Raw genomic sequence first — 16896 nt, forward strand, 5'->3', positions numbered from 1 at the left:
AAAAAGATGAATAAAATTTAAACAAAACAAAACAAAAATCATTTGGGGCCAGCCAAATCTCTCTTAAAAAAGTAAAATTAAAAAAATAAATAAAACCTTATCTTGAGAAGGGTCCCCAGGCTTCTCTGAAACGTTGGGGACCCCACATGAAGGCCTGTCCCATTCTCTCTGGGAAGAGCCAGGCATGCTCCCCCCTGTGCCAGGAGCTCTCTCCTCTCAATCACTTAAATGCCTTGAGTGTTACCTTACCAGAGAAGCCTCCCCTGAGCACCTATGTAAGATAACACTGCCATGCCATCACTCCACTTTATTGTGGTCGGAGCACCACTTGCCCCACCTTCCCCTGGGGCAGTGACTCTACCTCCCTCACTAGACCAGAGCTCCCTGAGCACCAAGGTGCTGTACCCTCACTACCAAGAAGGGGAACAAGCACACGTAGATGTGATAAATATGGATCGAATGGATGCATCTTCTTTCAACAACTCTGTGTCAAATGTGTAAGTCCACTCTTGAAATTTCTTAATGGGATAATATGCTGTATATGGGAGTAACAGCCATCAGAGTTAAAAAATACACTGTCTGCTTCAGTAAGTCCACCTTGAGGACTTTCTCCTACAGATACACTTGCACTTACGCAGAGAGACCCACACACAGTGATGGTCACTGCGGCACTGTTTGTCAGAATGGACACGAGGAACAATCCATAGGGAACTGGATACACTGCTCCTGCCTACAGTATCAGTAACTGGAGTCATACCATGAGAGACTAAAGCAGCTCCACACGCCAAGATGAGTAAGAACTGCCAAGGGAGTAACAGCAGCAGCTGACATGTGTGCCAGACGCTGTTGTAAGCATTTCACGGGAATTAATTCTCTTTTAAGCCTCCCAACCACCCTGTGTTATACCCTCCATTTTACAGATGAGGAAATTGAGATACCAGAGAAATGAAGCAACTTCCGCAAGTCACACAGCCAGCAACTGGCAGAACTGGAATGTAAAGCCAGGTGAGCTGGCACCAGTAAGCACTGACACCACACTGCCAAAACAGTGGGGAACACGATATATACACACACACACACACACACACACACACACACACACACATTTTAAAGGCCAGTAGGATGGGGAAGACTTTATGTATCTGTATGCTTTTATGAGCTTAGACTTTCTGAAAGGGTACATGAAAACTCATTCCAGAGACTGCTCTGGGGAGAAGTGGAGGACTGTGAGTGAGACTTTATTACCGCACACTCTTTGTACCATCCAAACTCTCACACATATTACCTACACAAAGACATTATGCAAACATTCACTCGAGTCAGTAAATTGTAGGGCTGGAATGGACCCCATCACTTCACGGCGGGGGGTAAACTGAGGCACAGACTTGCCTGAGGCCACCCAAGTAGAAGGAGGAACCCCAAGGCACTGCCAGGGCCCCGGATGCCCAGCCCCTGGTGGGTTCTGTCGCCTTCTCTAACAGTTTCCACTATGGCTGACTCAGCTGTCACAACTGGAGACTTTCAAAACCTTCCAATTACATAGAATTGGGGGAAAAAATTATGATTTGGAATTCAAGTGTTGACACTTGAAAAATACCAACTCCCTTTCACTACAAGTGCTTTAGCATGTTACTAAGGCTTTGTCTGCATGTCTCTGGAAAGGTTATTTTCAGAACATTCCACTTAAACCTGGAGATGCAGGGTTCTCTGCTGTTTCTGGGAGCTGACACCACAATTTACATTAAACAAATGTTTTGAAAATTAGCTGTTCACGGTTCCAATTTCAGCTTCCCCCAGGGTTTAATGTTAGCCAAATACTGGTACAGTAAGCAGACAATGTGTTTTATTGTGGAGAAGAAAAACAGACCACCATAACAGACTTCCTGCTTTTGTAATCAAGGGAAAAGTTGAGTGTTCGAGTGATTATTGGCATATGGTTATTAGAAGCACTGAGTTCCAAATATAGCTACTAGAAGCTAAAGACACACACACACACACACACACACACACACACACACACACACACACACACACACACACACACACACACACACACACACACCCTCTATATTTCAAGTCCAAAAAGAAAGAAAAAAGCATTCATAGTGTTTGGTAAGACGGGAAGTTCGGAAAGTTATGGGGCAAAAACTATGACAGAAGACTGGGGGTGACAGGGAGCGAGGTTCAACCCAGGATTGCCAGAGACACTCGGGTTGGAGAGGTGCCGCAGTTCTGCCCCTGCTGGTCCCCTGCTGGCCCCCTGCTCTGTGGGCAGCCAGCTCCCTGAGGCCCATAATCAAGAGATGATGAATTTGGCATCTTCGTCTTCTTTTTTGACATTTAAAGGGGGATGCACAGGCACTTTCCCCTGCCTTCCCTGTCCTGCACCTCCCCACAAATGCAAATGTTGTAAGGGAAAAAAGAAACAGTTCAATCTGCTAATTTTATAGTTAGCAGGAATGAGTAACAGCACTCTGTGAAATCCCCCGCCTGCCCTGAGCCTCCTCCAGGGCTTGTGAGCAAGGTGGAGTGCAGTGTCTGGAAATAACTTACAGGACACTCTTCAGTATCGGGTTTCTCTCTCAAAGAGCTGGGAGTGATTCTGAGCCTGGTGGGGTAGGGTGGGGTGGGGGGTGTCTGTTGGCAAGAGGAATTTAGATTTTGTTGTTTTCAGGGAAGTGTTTGTCCACACCCAGAAGGATGTACAAAAAATACAGCCTCTTACACCTCACCTAAAGAGAGTCCACAAACACAAACAGTGTGGGTGGGAGGTGAGAGGTCACAGAAGGTGCCCCCCATGTGGTGAAGGCCTGCCTGATGTCTGGATGAGCTCAGAGGAGGGGACATGCTGGGAGGGCGGGCTGGCATGTGGCTCCGGGTCACTGCTCCTGGACCTGTTCTGGGAAGGTGTCCTCACCAGCTCACTCTGGTGAGGGCTTTGGGCTCTAGTAAGAATGTCCTGACACTGACACCGCGTTAGGCCTTGCAGGGCGTTTCCAAGGGGATATTACTGGGGGTCTTACAAAATAGGGAAGCCACCTTCTGCCAGAGATAATTTCCTCTTAGTCTGGCTAGAGGCCAGAAGGATGACTCCTGACGGGGCACCCCAGGGCAGGGCAGGGCAGGGTGGAGCAGCCTTAAGATTCCATTTTATTAAACACAGAGCTGCGCTGTGCCTAGTTTGCTGGCCCTGGAGTCTGTGACAACAGCTGAGAGGCAGGGCCCAGCGAGGAAGAAACAGAAACCATGTGTCCCAGTTACCCTGGAATCTCCGACAGGTGAATGCAACCAGCCACAGGTGTGGACCTCCCAAGGGTGGACTAGGAAGATCCTGGCTTGGGATTAGTTGGCCTGCCCCATCCCAGAAGACATTAGGTCACGCTCACGAGAAGGTTTCGCTCCCCACAGGAAGATCAGCACCTACGACCTAGTCTCAATCCAAGCTGGGTCTGGCAGGAAGCGCCCAAATAACGCATCTATTTTCCTCCTTAACAAGGTGGTCATTTCAAAGAGCTAACCGTCTGAACCATCCCTGCTGGAACAGGCTCGTTGGAGGACATGCAGCCATGGCAACACAATGACAGTTCTGGGCACGTCAAGGGCAAGCGGGCAGCTGGCACCTCTGGGCAGGACTCGATTGCTGTCGCTCGCACAGGGAAGCTCCTGTACACACATGTCCCACCCCACGGGCGTGGGCATCTCCTGGAAGGGTGGGCACCAGGTCCTTCCAGCCTGGGGCTATCTGCCCCAGCACCTCCCCACATCCCCCTTGCCTACAGAAATCTAGTCCCCCACTTGCGTCCAGACTCTGGCCACTTGAGCTGGACTAGCCCTCTGTCACCAGCTCCATTTGTTCCATAGGCCCCCACCCCAGAGGGGAATGAGCCCTCAGTAGGAAGGGGAGCCCGCATGACCCCGCCTGCCAGCACCCGCCCTGCCTCACACTCCACACGTCCCTGCCAAATCACCTACGCACCTTGGATTTCCGGGCCCCTTTCTTGCCCCCTGCTTTCTTAGACACGGGCTTCTTCTGGGACGGAGACTTGGCCTTTTTGGCTGGGGGTGGTGTGATGATGGCTTCCAACTTCCCTTTGGATCCTCGTTTCTTCGCTAGCAACTCCGGATGGATGTTTGGTAACACTCCCCCGCTGGCGATGGTGACTCCTTTTAGCAGCTTGCAGGAAAACCAAAATAGTGGATGGTGAGCCAGACCAGCGTGTCCGTGACCTTCAAGAACTCAGCCCTGCCCCCCCATGCTCTTGCTTTTGGTTGGTAGAGCTCCCTCCTCCATGGCATCTACAAGGAGGCTGGCAGGACCCTGGCTCACTACACGGGGAGCAAGTCTTCAGAGTCCCTCACTCGGGTGGAGTTTCCGAACCATCTTTCTTCCAAGGAGAGCCAAATACCTTGTTTCATTCCCCTCCCCCAAACCAATAAAGTCTTGGGGAAAAACTGCCATGGGGGGGAACGGGGAAGCTGCTGACAGTGCAAAATGCAGTCCACACCCTTGACAGCCAGCCAAACAGCACCCTCCCTCTGGACAGACAACTCTCGGGCAGCAAGACTGCCTGCTGGAGTGTCTGGGTGGGGGAGGGAGAGGAGAGCCCCATACCTGATTCAGCTCTTCATCGTTGGCCACGGCCAGCAGGATATGCCGGGGCGTGACCCGGCCCTTCTTGTTGTCTCTTGCTGCATTGCCAGCCAGCTCCAGAATCTCCGCTGTGGGGAGCAGAGGGGAAGGGCATGTGGTCACGTTAAAGCATCAGAGAACCGTGTGCATCCTCCCGGATCCCCTGTTCTTGGTGCCAGGAATGGGAGCAGGCAATGGCTTCCCGAAGCAGCTACCCTGAGCTACGAAGCTGCAGGCGGTCTGCCTGGCAACACCTGGAGCCAAGTCACAGAGGTGTTGAGAGGCAAAGCTGAGTGGGACTAGGAAGACCCCTGGTCCAACCCCTTTGTTGTGGACATGAAGACACTGAAGCTTAGAGAGGAGAAAGGACCACCAGCTGAAGTCCCTCAGTGAGAAGTGGTAGAGCTGAGATTTGAAGCCCTTTCCCAGAACGGGCTGCCCACAGTCAGCACTCCAGACGTCACCAGCACCAACCCCGTGGAGCCAGCAGTGTGGCCCTGAGACTGAACTGTGCATCTTGAACAACGGGTCATGCGTGGGTTTACAGGACTTCAGGGGGTGGTGGCATATTACTTAGTAAATTTCTGTTAATGGAACCAATGTTGAACGCCTGCACACTCAGATTCAAAACTAGAAGGATATGACTGGACCCTTTACAAAGTCAACGTCATAAAACATAAAACAAAAAAGGTGGGATGTAGTAGATTAAAAGAGGCTACACAGCCACAACAGCCAAATACATATAGTGTCAATCCTTGATGGGATCCTGATTGCAAAAAAAGCTACAAAAGTCATTCTGGAGACAACTGAGGAGATTTGAATGTAGACCAGATATTAGACACAAAGGAATTATTGGTTTTCTTGGGTGTGATAATGGTATTACCACTCTGAAGGGAACATCTTGTCCTTAGGAGATACATGCTGAAGTATTCAGGGGTGAAGGGCCTTGGTGTCTGCAACTTACTCAAATAATCCTGAAAAAGTCTACAGAGGAAAACAAATGTGGTGAAATACTAACACTTGTTAAATCCAGGAGTGATGTAAGAGAGTAAGACGTCAGAGAGCTCCTCTCTCAGCTTTCTGTATATTTGACTTTTTCCACAAAATAATAAAAAACCTAGAAGGATATGAGCCTGACTTAGAGTTCGTGCTAAGTTAGAGTTTATTGACCAGTCCTTTGGGGCAGGGTTCGCCAGACAAGAAGACAGGTTCTTCCACAGCACCAAAGATGGGGAAAATTAGGAAGTACCCTTTGGCAAGAGATTTTTTTCTCCTTGGTGGCCCAGTTCTCTTTGTAAGCGTCAACCTCATCACTTTCGCCTCATTTTCTTAATGAGAAATGCAGACTGTCCCAAAATGTATCTTACACCCTCACTTCTGCAATCCTGTCCATGCCACAGCCCTGCCTGTAATATCCATCTAGCCCTCCCTTCTAGGCTCAGCTCAAGTCTGACCTCTTCCTGGTACTAAAGGATTTCTAATATTCGAAGTTATGTTGCAAACACTAGATGTCTCCAGCAAAGCCAAAACTCGGAATCATTATAAAATAACTAGGGAAAAAATTCTAGCTACATTAAAACCACGTATTTAAAATTTACAATATTACATGGTTTATGTTGTTAAGGGGTACTAACGGCTGAACCCAATGCAAAAACTAGTCTGTGTGTCGAGCTGAAAAGCTTCTTGGATACTCACACCTGGATCGCACGGATTCAATGCCTAAATCCAAGGCAGGAATTCATTTACTCAATAATCACTGCACTGATGACACTTGGACACCAGAGGCAACTGAGGCCCCTGCCTGCTTGATGCTCCCAGGCCATAGGGGTCCCTCGCCTTGAACGTCACATGAGCAAGTCACTAGAGTGAGGCCCGGGGAAGAAGGGGAGATAATCAGTACACTTCCCACCCTCATCCATTAGTCTCCACAGGGCTGTTCCCCATACAGCCTGAGTACAGGCCCACCTGTCAATTTCACAGAAGCTTCCCTATGATTGATGGTGACTGTGTGTCCCGAAGCCCAGAGGAGATGACCCTGTCATGGCCAAGAAAGAAAGGGTGCTTGGGATGCCTAAGTGACCTGATGCCCATGTGCAGAAATGAGCCCAGCTTGGCCTCCATTCTCCCACGTTCATGCAGGAGGCAGCACATCTGCAACGCTATTGTCCAACTCACTGCCTGTGAGGAAGTGAGGCCGGAGCCTGATGCAACAGGAGCCTGACCCTGGGAGTAAGGGCACAGGAAGGAGAGCCAGCCCAAGGGGCGGGAAGGCTGGAGAGGGCAGCTGGCACCGCTGAGCTGTAGCCCACTTGGCTGGCTTCCTGGCCTCCACCACCCCCTCACCTCCCCAGCCTTCCTCCACTTTGAGGCCACAGGAAACACGGGGCCATCAGTATCTACAAAGCCAGAATATACAGGAGGAGGCTGGGGGATTACAACCTTCTCCCCATAATGTGCTAAGAATGCTTTACCTGGCCCTCATTTAAAAAGAGAGAGAGAAAGAGGAGGAGAGAGAGAGACAGAGAGAAACCCACAATAGTGTCCTAAGCCCATCCATTTGGCAAGAAGATCGTTTGAAATTATGGTTTCTCGGGAAAGTGGAAGTGGCCTGTTTCCTCTTCCTGCCCAGAGTATTGGTGCAGGCTCTCCCCAAGAGAAGGCACAGTGGCCGCTGGTGGAGGGTGGGGGGGAAGAGGCAGGTGGTCTTTTTATTTTTGGCATCACTATTTTTTGTGCGGGGAAGGTGCAGATGATGAATGCAAAGACCTGGAGGGTGGAGAGGGATCACCAGAACTCCAAGTGTGTTTGGGCCCCTGATTTGGGTGAGGGACAGGCAGTATGTAACACAAGCAAGTAAAGCAGTGCACTGAGCTCTAAGCAGCACCCACAGCTGAGAAATAGGACGATCAATTCTCCAGGAACTCCCCTGGGCTACCACTAGCTCCCCCTCCACCGCCTCTCTCACATTGTGTCTGCAATCGCAAATAGCCTGAGTTTCTCCACTTGGGAAATTTCAAGGACTGTGCTCACTTACTGCTAATTCAGCCTGGACTCAGGGATGCCAGACTGGATCCACCTGGGAGTAACAACAAGGTGGACATGGAGGGGCTGGAGAGGTGTGTGGAGTGGGGTGAGGAGTGTTCTAGCTCCTCAGAAAGAGCTGGGCTGGGGTGTCCTTCCTGTCATCCCTCTGACTTCTTCACCAAGGAGCCAGAAAATCCAGGACTCCTTCCTTTCTGCAAAACCCCAGCTCACTTTTGATCTGCGAAGACCAAGATAACTGGCCCTCCCACTCCCTATCTTCAAAGAGAGGACCCTCAGCCCTGTGGGGAGGGAGGGAGCTGCGTCAAATGGGGTAACAAAGAGGAGCAGAGAGTCACATCTTGGCTGGTTGCGCAAGAGCTTTATCTTCTGTTTACTCCTGCATGTTTTCCAGTTGGATAGTTACCACAGCAGCGGCTTCGGCAAGGGACACACAAGAGGGAGCACCTCAGAGACACACCTTTTATGAGAAGTGTGTTCCCCGCTCCGCCCCAGGCAGAGGGCTGGGGCAGCTGACAACAGCCCAGAAAGATGGAGGACGCACTCTTGCTGCGCATAAAAGTAGGAACCCAGAGCACAAACTCGCCCCTTGCCAAGTATTCAGTAATACCAACCCCCCTTCATCCTCAGCCCAGTGTTAGAAACGGCCATCATAAAGGGCTTTCCTGGCTAAGAGAGGGCTGCCTGCTGCAGTGGGAGAGGAGAGGTGCAAACTGCCAGCAACTCAACAAGATGGATCAGTTCCCATCTGCTCTCCAGGGCATGTTTGTGGGAGGGCAGGAGAGAGGGTGGTGAGTGCCGAGGAATTGGGGCAGGGCACACGCCACCAAAGGTGATTTCCTGATTAAGTTTCCTTCCTAGTAAGTGATCCTCGGCTTTGCAAATGATAGCAAGGGCAAATTCATGGAAGCCCTAGGCTCAGGGCGGTGCCTGGGTTCCTGCCGCTATACCCACTGCCTGCGGGGATGGGCCCCTCACCCCCACCAGCAAGGGGGCCGCCTCCTGGGCTAGGCCGGAGCCAGCTTCAGCTCTGCCTCGACCTGAATGGAGCCCATGCCTCCCTAACAGGGAGGGTTTCCTGCACGTGATTAATCTTGCATTTTGGAAGGCTTTTGTCCATCTCTAAATTTTTTTGCCTCTGGCTGTTTTAAGAGAAAAAGGATTCTGAAAAAGAAAACCAGGAAAGCACCACATCTATAGACGCAAATTCTTTTCTCCACGGTTTCCAGAGCTCCATGCTTGGATCCCGCCTCGGAAGGAGGTTCAGGAGCCACAGCCCTGAGGTTGTAACCCAAACAAATGGAACCCGTTAAGAAACCATGGGAGGAACCTGGCAAAGAGCAGTAACGGGGAGAAGAAACAAACCTCTGACCAGGTCCTCCACCCCATCAAGCCAAGTCTTCCTGACCAGCGACAGTCTAATTTTGATACCGCCGACCAGCACTGGGACTGGTTTGGGGCTCAGAGCACGTGGGGTCACTCTGGGGAGGACCCTCAGTGTGGTGAGGTTCCCCAGTTATAAACACTGCAAAGGGGACAGGTTGAATGATGAGCTACACCGGCCACCTTGGGAGGTAGTCTCTTGTTTTAAGATCTTTTTGTTTAAGATCTAATTGGCAAAACACTGGGGTGTCTCTGGCTCCAACTCCCGGCCAGGGCCGGTCCCCGGCGAGCGGCGAGTCGCTGGCTCCATCATATGCAGCGGCCTGGCCCAGCGACGTGACCTTATTCTCTCCTCAGAGCAGCAGGCACGGCAGAGGCACCCCTGGGCCCGCCATTCCCCAGCCGCGTGGAACGCGATTGTTTTAAGGCCACTTGACGAAATTCCCACAGCCTTGAGTAACAGCATTATTTGGCAGCCTTCTCAGCTACAGCCCAGCTGTCTGAACATGAATACCTCTGACAGGTCTACTTTCCAAGTTCACCCAGAGACCAAAGGCTTAGAGTCTTTCCCCCCGCCCCCACTCCCCAAACGCCTGAACTGAGCCCTATCTGTTGTACTGAAGCATTCCGTCTATCTCCCTTCAGGGAGCTGAAGTCATGGTTGGCAGAGTTTGACTCCTAACAGCTAACAGGTGATGTGTGGAGGCCGCACCAACGGCTAAACACAGACCTTGCAAAGGAAAGAGTCGGGGGCTTCTACAGAACTGCTTGAAGCGTCTCCTCTCACAAAAGCAATACTGAAAAGAACAACCAGAAATCAAAGGAAAGCAAATGTTCACGTAATCCCAAGGAGAAAACAGGTATCTGCTACAAAGCCAACAGCATGACAAGGAATCTGTTTATCGTATTTCCTTCCATTCATCAGGCTGCCATCAGCAGTTCATTGAGTTCAGAACTGTTTTACGCCATTCTGGAAGGCCTTAACCCAATCAACCTCAATCGGAGAGCGACTGCTAAGCGTTTCCTGCGTCCTGACTGCACCACAGTTTCCTCCAATTCCCTCGACAGCCCAGAATCCACCGGCCTACATCCCACCTTTTCGGGAGATGAGTGGCAGGGGCTGAAGCCCGCTGAGCTGTCAGCTTGGAGCACCGGGGTCTTGCCTGTGGGCCAGAGCAAAGCTCTCTAGTCTGCCTGTCCCAGGGGCCTCCGAGGAAACAGGGGTTCCACAGAGAAAATAAAACCTACAGCAGTAATTGAAGGTGGTATGTTCTGTGCAGAAAACAAGGTATTTTGTAAGAATGAACCATTCTGTTGTTTTTCTGCAGATGTTCCGAATCTCATACAAGCTTGTCCACTGCTGTTAAACCCAAATGACAGATCCACTCCTCAGGGCCCATGAGCCAAGGGTCCAGGAGGCAGCATCTGGTCCAGTCTCCCACCTTCCCCACAAAGTCTCCCACCTTCCCCACGAAGTCTCCCGGTAAGAAAGAAACACAGCTTAATATGAGAGTTTCTAAAGTAAGCTAATTGTTTTTGGTATTTCAAAATAAAAAATTAGTAATTTTGCATTATTCACATTAACAAAAAAGAGATTATGATTCTTGGCAAATATTACCTTCATCTAAACCGCCAACCCAGCCTGGTGTGTGAATATCTTGCCTTTCAGGAAAGTCTTGCTCTTCCCTCCCCAAGTCTCTAGCGATTCTGTGTAAGCTCACCTCCTAGCTCTGTCTTCAGTGGAGGCAGCAGCCCCGAACAGCACCATGCTGAAGCCGGGGGCGCACTGTCAAACAGCCTGGGTGTGAATCACAGCTCCTGCACTTAGCTGTGAGAGTTGCCAAGACACACCTGTGCCTCAGTTTCCCATTCTACAAAAGGGGATGATAATTGAGGTCACCTCTAGGCTTGTGAGGATTAATGAGTTACCAAACGACATGCTTAGAACACTTGGTAAACGTAAGCTCCAAATACTGATGCTACAACCACACACCTTATCTTTTAAAATAGTATAACAGGCTTGATTTCTATGGGAAGGAAACTATACTTTCTTTTCCTCAGTTTCCTCTATCAAAATAACTGGCTGGCTGGCTAGGTGGATAGATGGGATGTACGTGAGAGCCAAGAGGAGGAGGAGAAAAGCAATATGGAAAACCTGGTGTTTCCTCCCCTGATAGTTTACCCTTTGCTGTTACACTTAACAGTTTACATATGTTTGAAAAATGCACTTGAACCCGCTTAACCTCGGTGCTGCCAGACTTGCCTTGATATTACGCAGCACCCAGGGTGGCCCCACAGGCATCCTCTGCCTAAGGATGGGGTCTGGGGCTTTTGTCTGACTCAGCAGGGGGTAGCGTGGCAAGGGCAGGACCAAAGCCAGCTGCTGAGGCAGCACAAGTCAAGGCCCCAGAAGGAAGGCGGAAGGACGACGTGGCTGGGGAAGGCCAGAGGAACCTGCTCTAACCCAGGGTCTGGCTGACAGCCGGGCAGGGCCCTCTCCCTACCGCTCACTGCTTTCAAGGACTCGAAATTAATTTACAAGGAAATGGTTAATATGTATGTTTGTTTTGATATGGAAAATCACAGCCATTTGTTCTTAATTCATCTCAGGAAGGGGTGAACAATCAGAGACGTCTGCTAACATGAAATGATTTGAAGAGTGTAATGTAAAGAGGAAACTCATTTAAAGAGCCCTGACATGGTGCCATTTCCCAAATGGACTTCTAAAGGGGAAACAAGGAGCAGAGCAGGGCTTTGGTAGGCTGCCATCCTGTGGGGGGCAGAGGCCATGCCTGTCGCCCGCGCTTAAGCCCGCGCTGACACATGTTCTTGGAGATGTGGCACAGCTTTGCCTCCTGGGAGTGGAATCGGCGACCAGATCCGAGGGAGACATTTTTTTCCAGCCTTTTGGCGCTGAGTTTATCTTGTGCACAATCTATCTTTTCAAAATGTAAAAAGTAAATTGAAAACACAGCATAAATGAGAAATGGCAACTATGCTATATGCCACCCCACTGGCCTTGGCAACTGCGTGTCGTAAGCACCCTCCTGCCTTGACGTCTGTCCCAGCCTGCTTAATCCTGCTTGTGGAAAAAAAGATCTGACCACATGAAGACTTTTTAGGTTCTTTCATAACTGACTGATTTTAGAGCGATATATGAGTGTGTCATAGTAGGGGAGGCCCCGAAAGGGGCTGCCGCTCCTGGGGTCACCTTTACTAGCCCAGCTCTGTCTGCCCAAACGGATTCCCAATGCTGAGGGCCACTTGTCTAAGGATTTGCCTAAGCTCTGTCGCCCAGGATTCCACCTCCCCTTCACTAAGAGGACAATGAAGGGACATCGGGCAAAACCCTTTGGCCCTTCAGTCCACCCTCAGTGCTGCTGAGTGCTACGGCCTCCCCACACCCGACTGGGCACTGCCTTCCGCTCTCCTCAGGGCGGCCGTCTGGTGCTTCTCCCCCAGGACCTCTGTGTCCCGCTACAGGCAGCACCTCCCAGACTGACCAGACTGCCCCTTCCCCATAGCCCAGCACACGTCCCTCCAATGGCCATCACCCCTCTTGTGCTCATGCACCTCCTTCCTACAAGCCCGCGACTTTCCTCCTTCCTGTCAGGGACTACTCGTCCTTCCAGGCCCATCCCGCAGGACCCCTGTCCTGTTTGCCCACGGCAGGCCACAGGGCTGTCTCCCGCCTGGCACACCCACACCATGTGCCCTTTGGCAATCACCTGTGACTGCGCAGGGCCCGCCCCTCCCCTGAGTCCACATCTGCCTCCTGGGTCAGGCTGCTGCTCTGGGGAGGACAGGAGCCAGCCGTGGAGGCCTGGGCGTATCCCATCCTCCTGAGATGTCCACTAAAGGCAGAGGAGACGCGAAGTGCACTGAGTAATCCCAAGTCCCAGGGCTCTCCTTTCACTGCTAAGGTTTCAGCTCCATTGAGAGCCTACAGAAGTGCTCTTCTAGAGATGAGTCATTGTGCTGAGTGACCCTGGAGAAGTTATTTAAACTCCTCGAGCCTCAATTTCCTCCTAAGCAAAACAGGTGGTTTGAGGATTCAGTGAGTTACCAGATGTAAAGCACTTAGCCAATGCCTGACACATAGTAAATGCTCAATGTATGGCAGGCGTTTTATTACCTAAACCGTCCCGCCTTTGCCTGCGTGCAAAGCACTGCCCTCTGTGCCCCAAAACTCACATCTTGACAAGCCACAATTTTAATCTGGGAGGGCGACTGCCAGGGCCTGGGGCAGAGGTGGGAGAGCAAAGAAAACAATGCTACTGGAGTTAAAGACCTTCATTTTCTGAATGAACAGCAGATACTGACTTGCAGCGGTCAATATCCAGATTTACAGAGACAACAGAGAAATGCTAACCAAAGACTACCTCAGTTACCCATTACCCCAGGGAGCATCAATCAGGATATCGATGGCAAAGGAAGCCGACAGATTAGCCTTTTCCAGAGGCCCTGGATTTCCACATGGTTCTCACAGTTCTGCAGGCAAGAAAGGTGGGCTCTGGCAGAGAAGGAGCCTCCTTCTATAAGGAGGACATACGTAAATGTCTTCTATCAAGGCCATTCGACACATGTCCCCCTGTAGACCCCACAGGCCTCTTGAAGTACCAGGGAACACGTGTTTTCTGGCCACTAGATGGAGGGCACTTGTCTAAAAAGGAAGAAGGTGGGGCGGAAGATAAAGGAAGAGAGAGGGAGGGAGGGAGGGAAGGTGGAGGCAGGGTCAGAGCTGTAGGCTGGCTGAGCAGCCTGGCAAATCCGAGGAGTGCGCGTATCATCCTCTTGGCAACCAGAACTGGAGGGGGTGGTGGGAAGAGGGAGAGAGGGAGAGAGAGAGAGGCTGACTGTGGTTAGTATCCTTTGGGTTTGTCTTCTTGCTAGAACTTATTTATAGTTCTGAGGAGTGGCTTTTTGCTCGCATGGTATTTTATTCTGGGTTGACTAGACAGAGAAGCCCTCAGGCAGGGAAAGAAAGTGAGAGGGCTATAAATATATTTTATTAGTTGCTGATATTTTAATGGGAAGATATTGAGAGAAGAGATATTTGTAGAATTCTTACCTACTTCCCCCTCCTCTCGGTAAGTAAGTAGTTCTTTTAAAGCCATTCTTGATGGTCATCACAGGGGGACCCAGGGGGACCTCGAGCACCTCTCCTGGGATGCTGCTGCTGTAATCAGTTGGGCAGCTCCTGGCTTCCTCCGCTATTTGAGGTGCAGCTAGAGACATCCCTTTGTGGCAGGAGTGAGAGATCAACTCCTGAAACACTCCCAATGCCTTCCTATTTGCCACCAACAGTTGCCCTGCCACTTGCCTCTCCTCAGGCAGGTCTGGTCCACGACGCCCTGGTGTTCATCCTAATTATGCATCATTTAAAAAATCCAGGGGTCTAGTTCAACTCTCATCCTTACCAATTTCCTGGCAGCATCTGACATTACCTACATTACCCCCCTCCAGAAATTCACCCTTCCTCTAACTAGTCTTCTTACCCTTCAACAAAAACCTATGTGCTGAGCAGCTGAGTACATGGTGATGAGGGAGGGGTAGGGAAGGCACAGTCCCAGCCTTGGGGGTCACTAATATGTCCTCAGGGATGTCTGGCCCATCACAAGCACTCAGTACAAATCTGTTGAAATCAACAGTGATTCTTCGGACCCCCAGCACCCAGCTCGGCACCTTGTACCTGGTCAGAGCTTGGTAACTCTTTCACAAATAGGTCATTACAGATGAATTACTAAACCAGTGAACAAGCACTGCAGCCTTCAGGCGGTGATGCAGGATGGAAGTGCAGGGATGTTCTCCAAGGCACTGTCCTGGTTTCATGGATTAGAACAAACACTCAGGATCCACGGCAGGCCGTGTGAACTACAAAGCTGTCATCCCGGGGGAAAGCAGCCCCAGGGTGGCCCAGGATCCAGGCAGGCCGTCCCTCTCAGTATCAAATCAGGACTCAAGGTTGGCTGAGGGGACCAGGGATGTTGGGGCAGGTTAGAGGCAGATCAACCACCCTCAGATTTTGGCTCAAAAGAAATGTCAGTCTCTGTATATCACATGCACCCATTACATTTTCTATATTTACTCTGAAATGAAAAGGGAGGAGAATATATTTAGAAACATATACAACATATATAAGAAACTGATAACACTGATTGTCTCCTGAGAGGAGAACTGGGTGTGCAAAAGAGTAGGGAGAGAAATGCATGTCTCACTGTATGTCCTTTGGGAACGTGAATTTTATCATTGGTATGTGTTACTTATTAAAGGAAATAATTACTTTTTGTAAAAATAAAAAGACAGGAAAGACCTACCAGATATGAGAAACATATTATAAAGTATATAACTAGATAAACATACCAATGAAACAGAAAAGAAAAGTCGAGAAGTAGCCCTAATTATATCTAGAAATTTCATGTATGGTAAAAGCAGCATCTCAGATCACCAGGGAAAAGACGGACTATCCAATTAATTGTGTTGAGACAGATGGGTAACCATCTGGAACAAAATTAAGTTGATCCCTCTCCCACACTATATATCAGGATAAATTCCAAATGGGTCAAAGTAAAAATGTAAAAAATTAAACCATAAAAATACTAAGCAAGAGCATGAGGGAATTCCTCTGCAGCCTTGGAGAGAGGTAGGCTTTCTGAACAATGACTGAAAATCCAGCAAAAACAGACTCATAAAGACTTCAGATACTAGAATTATTCAGATAAACTGGGTAATCATTTCATTTATGTTAAGGCATCACATTGTACACTTTAAATATATACAATTATATTTGTCAGTTATTCCTTAATAAAGCTGGGGGAAAAATAATTATTCAGAAAAATATATGAGAACTGTGTATAATATATATATTTAAAGAAAATTCTGAAAATGAAGAGAAAACAAGGTATTATAAAGAATAACCAAGCAGATTCACAAAAGAACCAAACAACTTCTAGAGTAAAAAATATCAAAACTGAAATTAAAAGTTCAGTGACTGAATTAAATAGCAGATAAGACACAGCTGAAGAGAGAATTAGTAAACTGGGAGATAGTTCTACAAGATAGACCAGAAGTAATTATCCAGAAAGTAATCTAGAGAGACAGAAATGAAAAATACGAGTGAGATGAACAGATATGGAACTTAGATAAAAGACCAATGAATGTTTAATTTGTGTTCCATAAGGAGAAAGAGACTAGAATAGAGACACTGAAGAAACAACAGCTAAGAACTTTATGGATGAGATAAAGACATGTTCAAAATCAGAGCCTGAGAAAGCTTACGACCAGAAGACCTCACTAAATGAAATTCTAAAGGATGTATATAAAGTGAGCCCAGATGGAAGGTCTGAATGAAAGACGCACGCACAGTTTGGGTCACACATTTTTCCTTGCCTAAATCCAGAATCAGTTTTGTAGTGTTTTGTGCCTTCCCATTGGCCCAAGCAAAAACAGAACCTCTGGTGGGAACTCAGCTATGCATATGCTGACCCCAATGACAGAAATGAAAGTTGCATATAGCCCTTCAAAGGGAAATCATGAAGCAACAATGAGAATCCTTGACCACTGAGGTTTCCTAGGCACCGTGGCTTATCTTCAAGAAAGCAGAGAGGTTTACAACAAATGGTGCTGGAACAATTGGACATCCGCATGCAAAAAACTGAATCTAGACAAAGACCTAACACCCTCTGCAAAAATTAACACAAAATGGATCAGAGACCTAAATGTAAAATACAAAACTATAAAACTCCTAGAAGATAACATAGGAGGAAATTTAGATGACCTCAAGGTTTGGTGATGACTTTTTAGATACAACATCAACGGCACAATACATGAAAAAAAGAATT

At 49.0% G+C, this 16896-nt stretch overlaps 1 protein-coding gene across 4 annotated transcripts in view; it reads right to left on the reverse strand.

Annotated features, from left to right (window-relative positions):
- Window positions 1–16896, reverse strand: part of MACROH2A1 (macroH2A.1 histone) — an 80333-nt gene that overhangs the window by 44789 nt on the left and 18648 nt on the right. For all 4 annotated transcript variants that reach the window (XM_068535923.1, XM_068535924.1, XM_068535925.1 and 1 more), the window contains exons 3-4: window positions 4613–4719; window positions 3977–4174 (exon numbers count right to left, since the gene is read on the reverse strand). In XM_068535923.1, coding sequence (XP_068392024.1) covers window positions 3977–4174; window positions 4613–4719 — 305 coding nt within the window. The remainder of the gene's footprint in view (window positions 1–3976; window positions 4175–4612; window positions 4720–16896) is intronic.

Source organism: Eschrichtius robustus, chromosome 2 (assembly GCF_028021215.1).
Source record: "Eschrichtius robustus isolate mEscRob2 chromosome 2, mEscRob2.pri, whole genome shotgun sequence".
NCBI lineage: Eukaryota > Metazoa > Chordata > Mammalia > Artiodactyla > Eschrichtiidae > Eschrichtius > Eschrichtius robustus.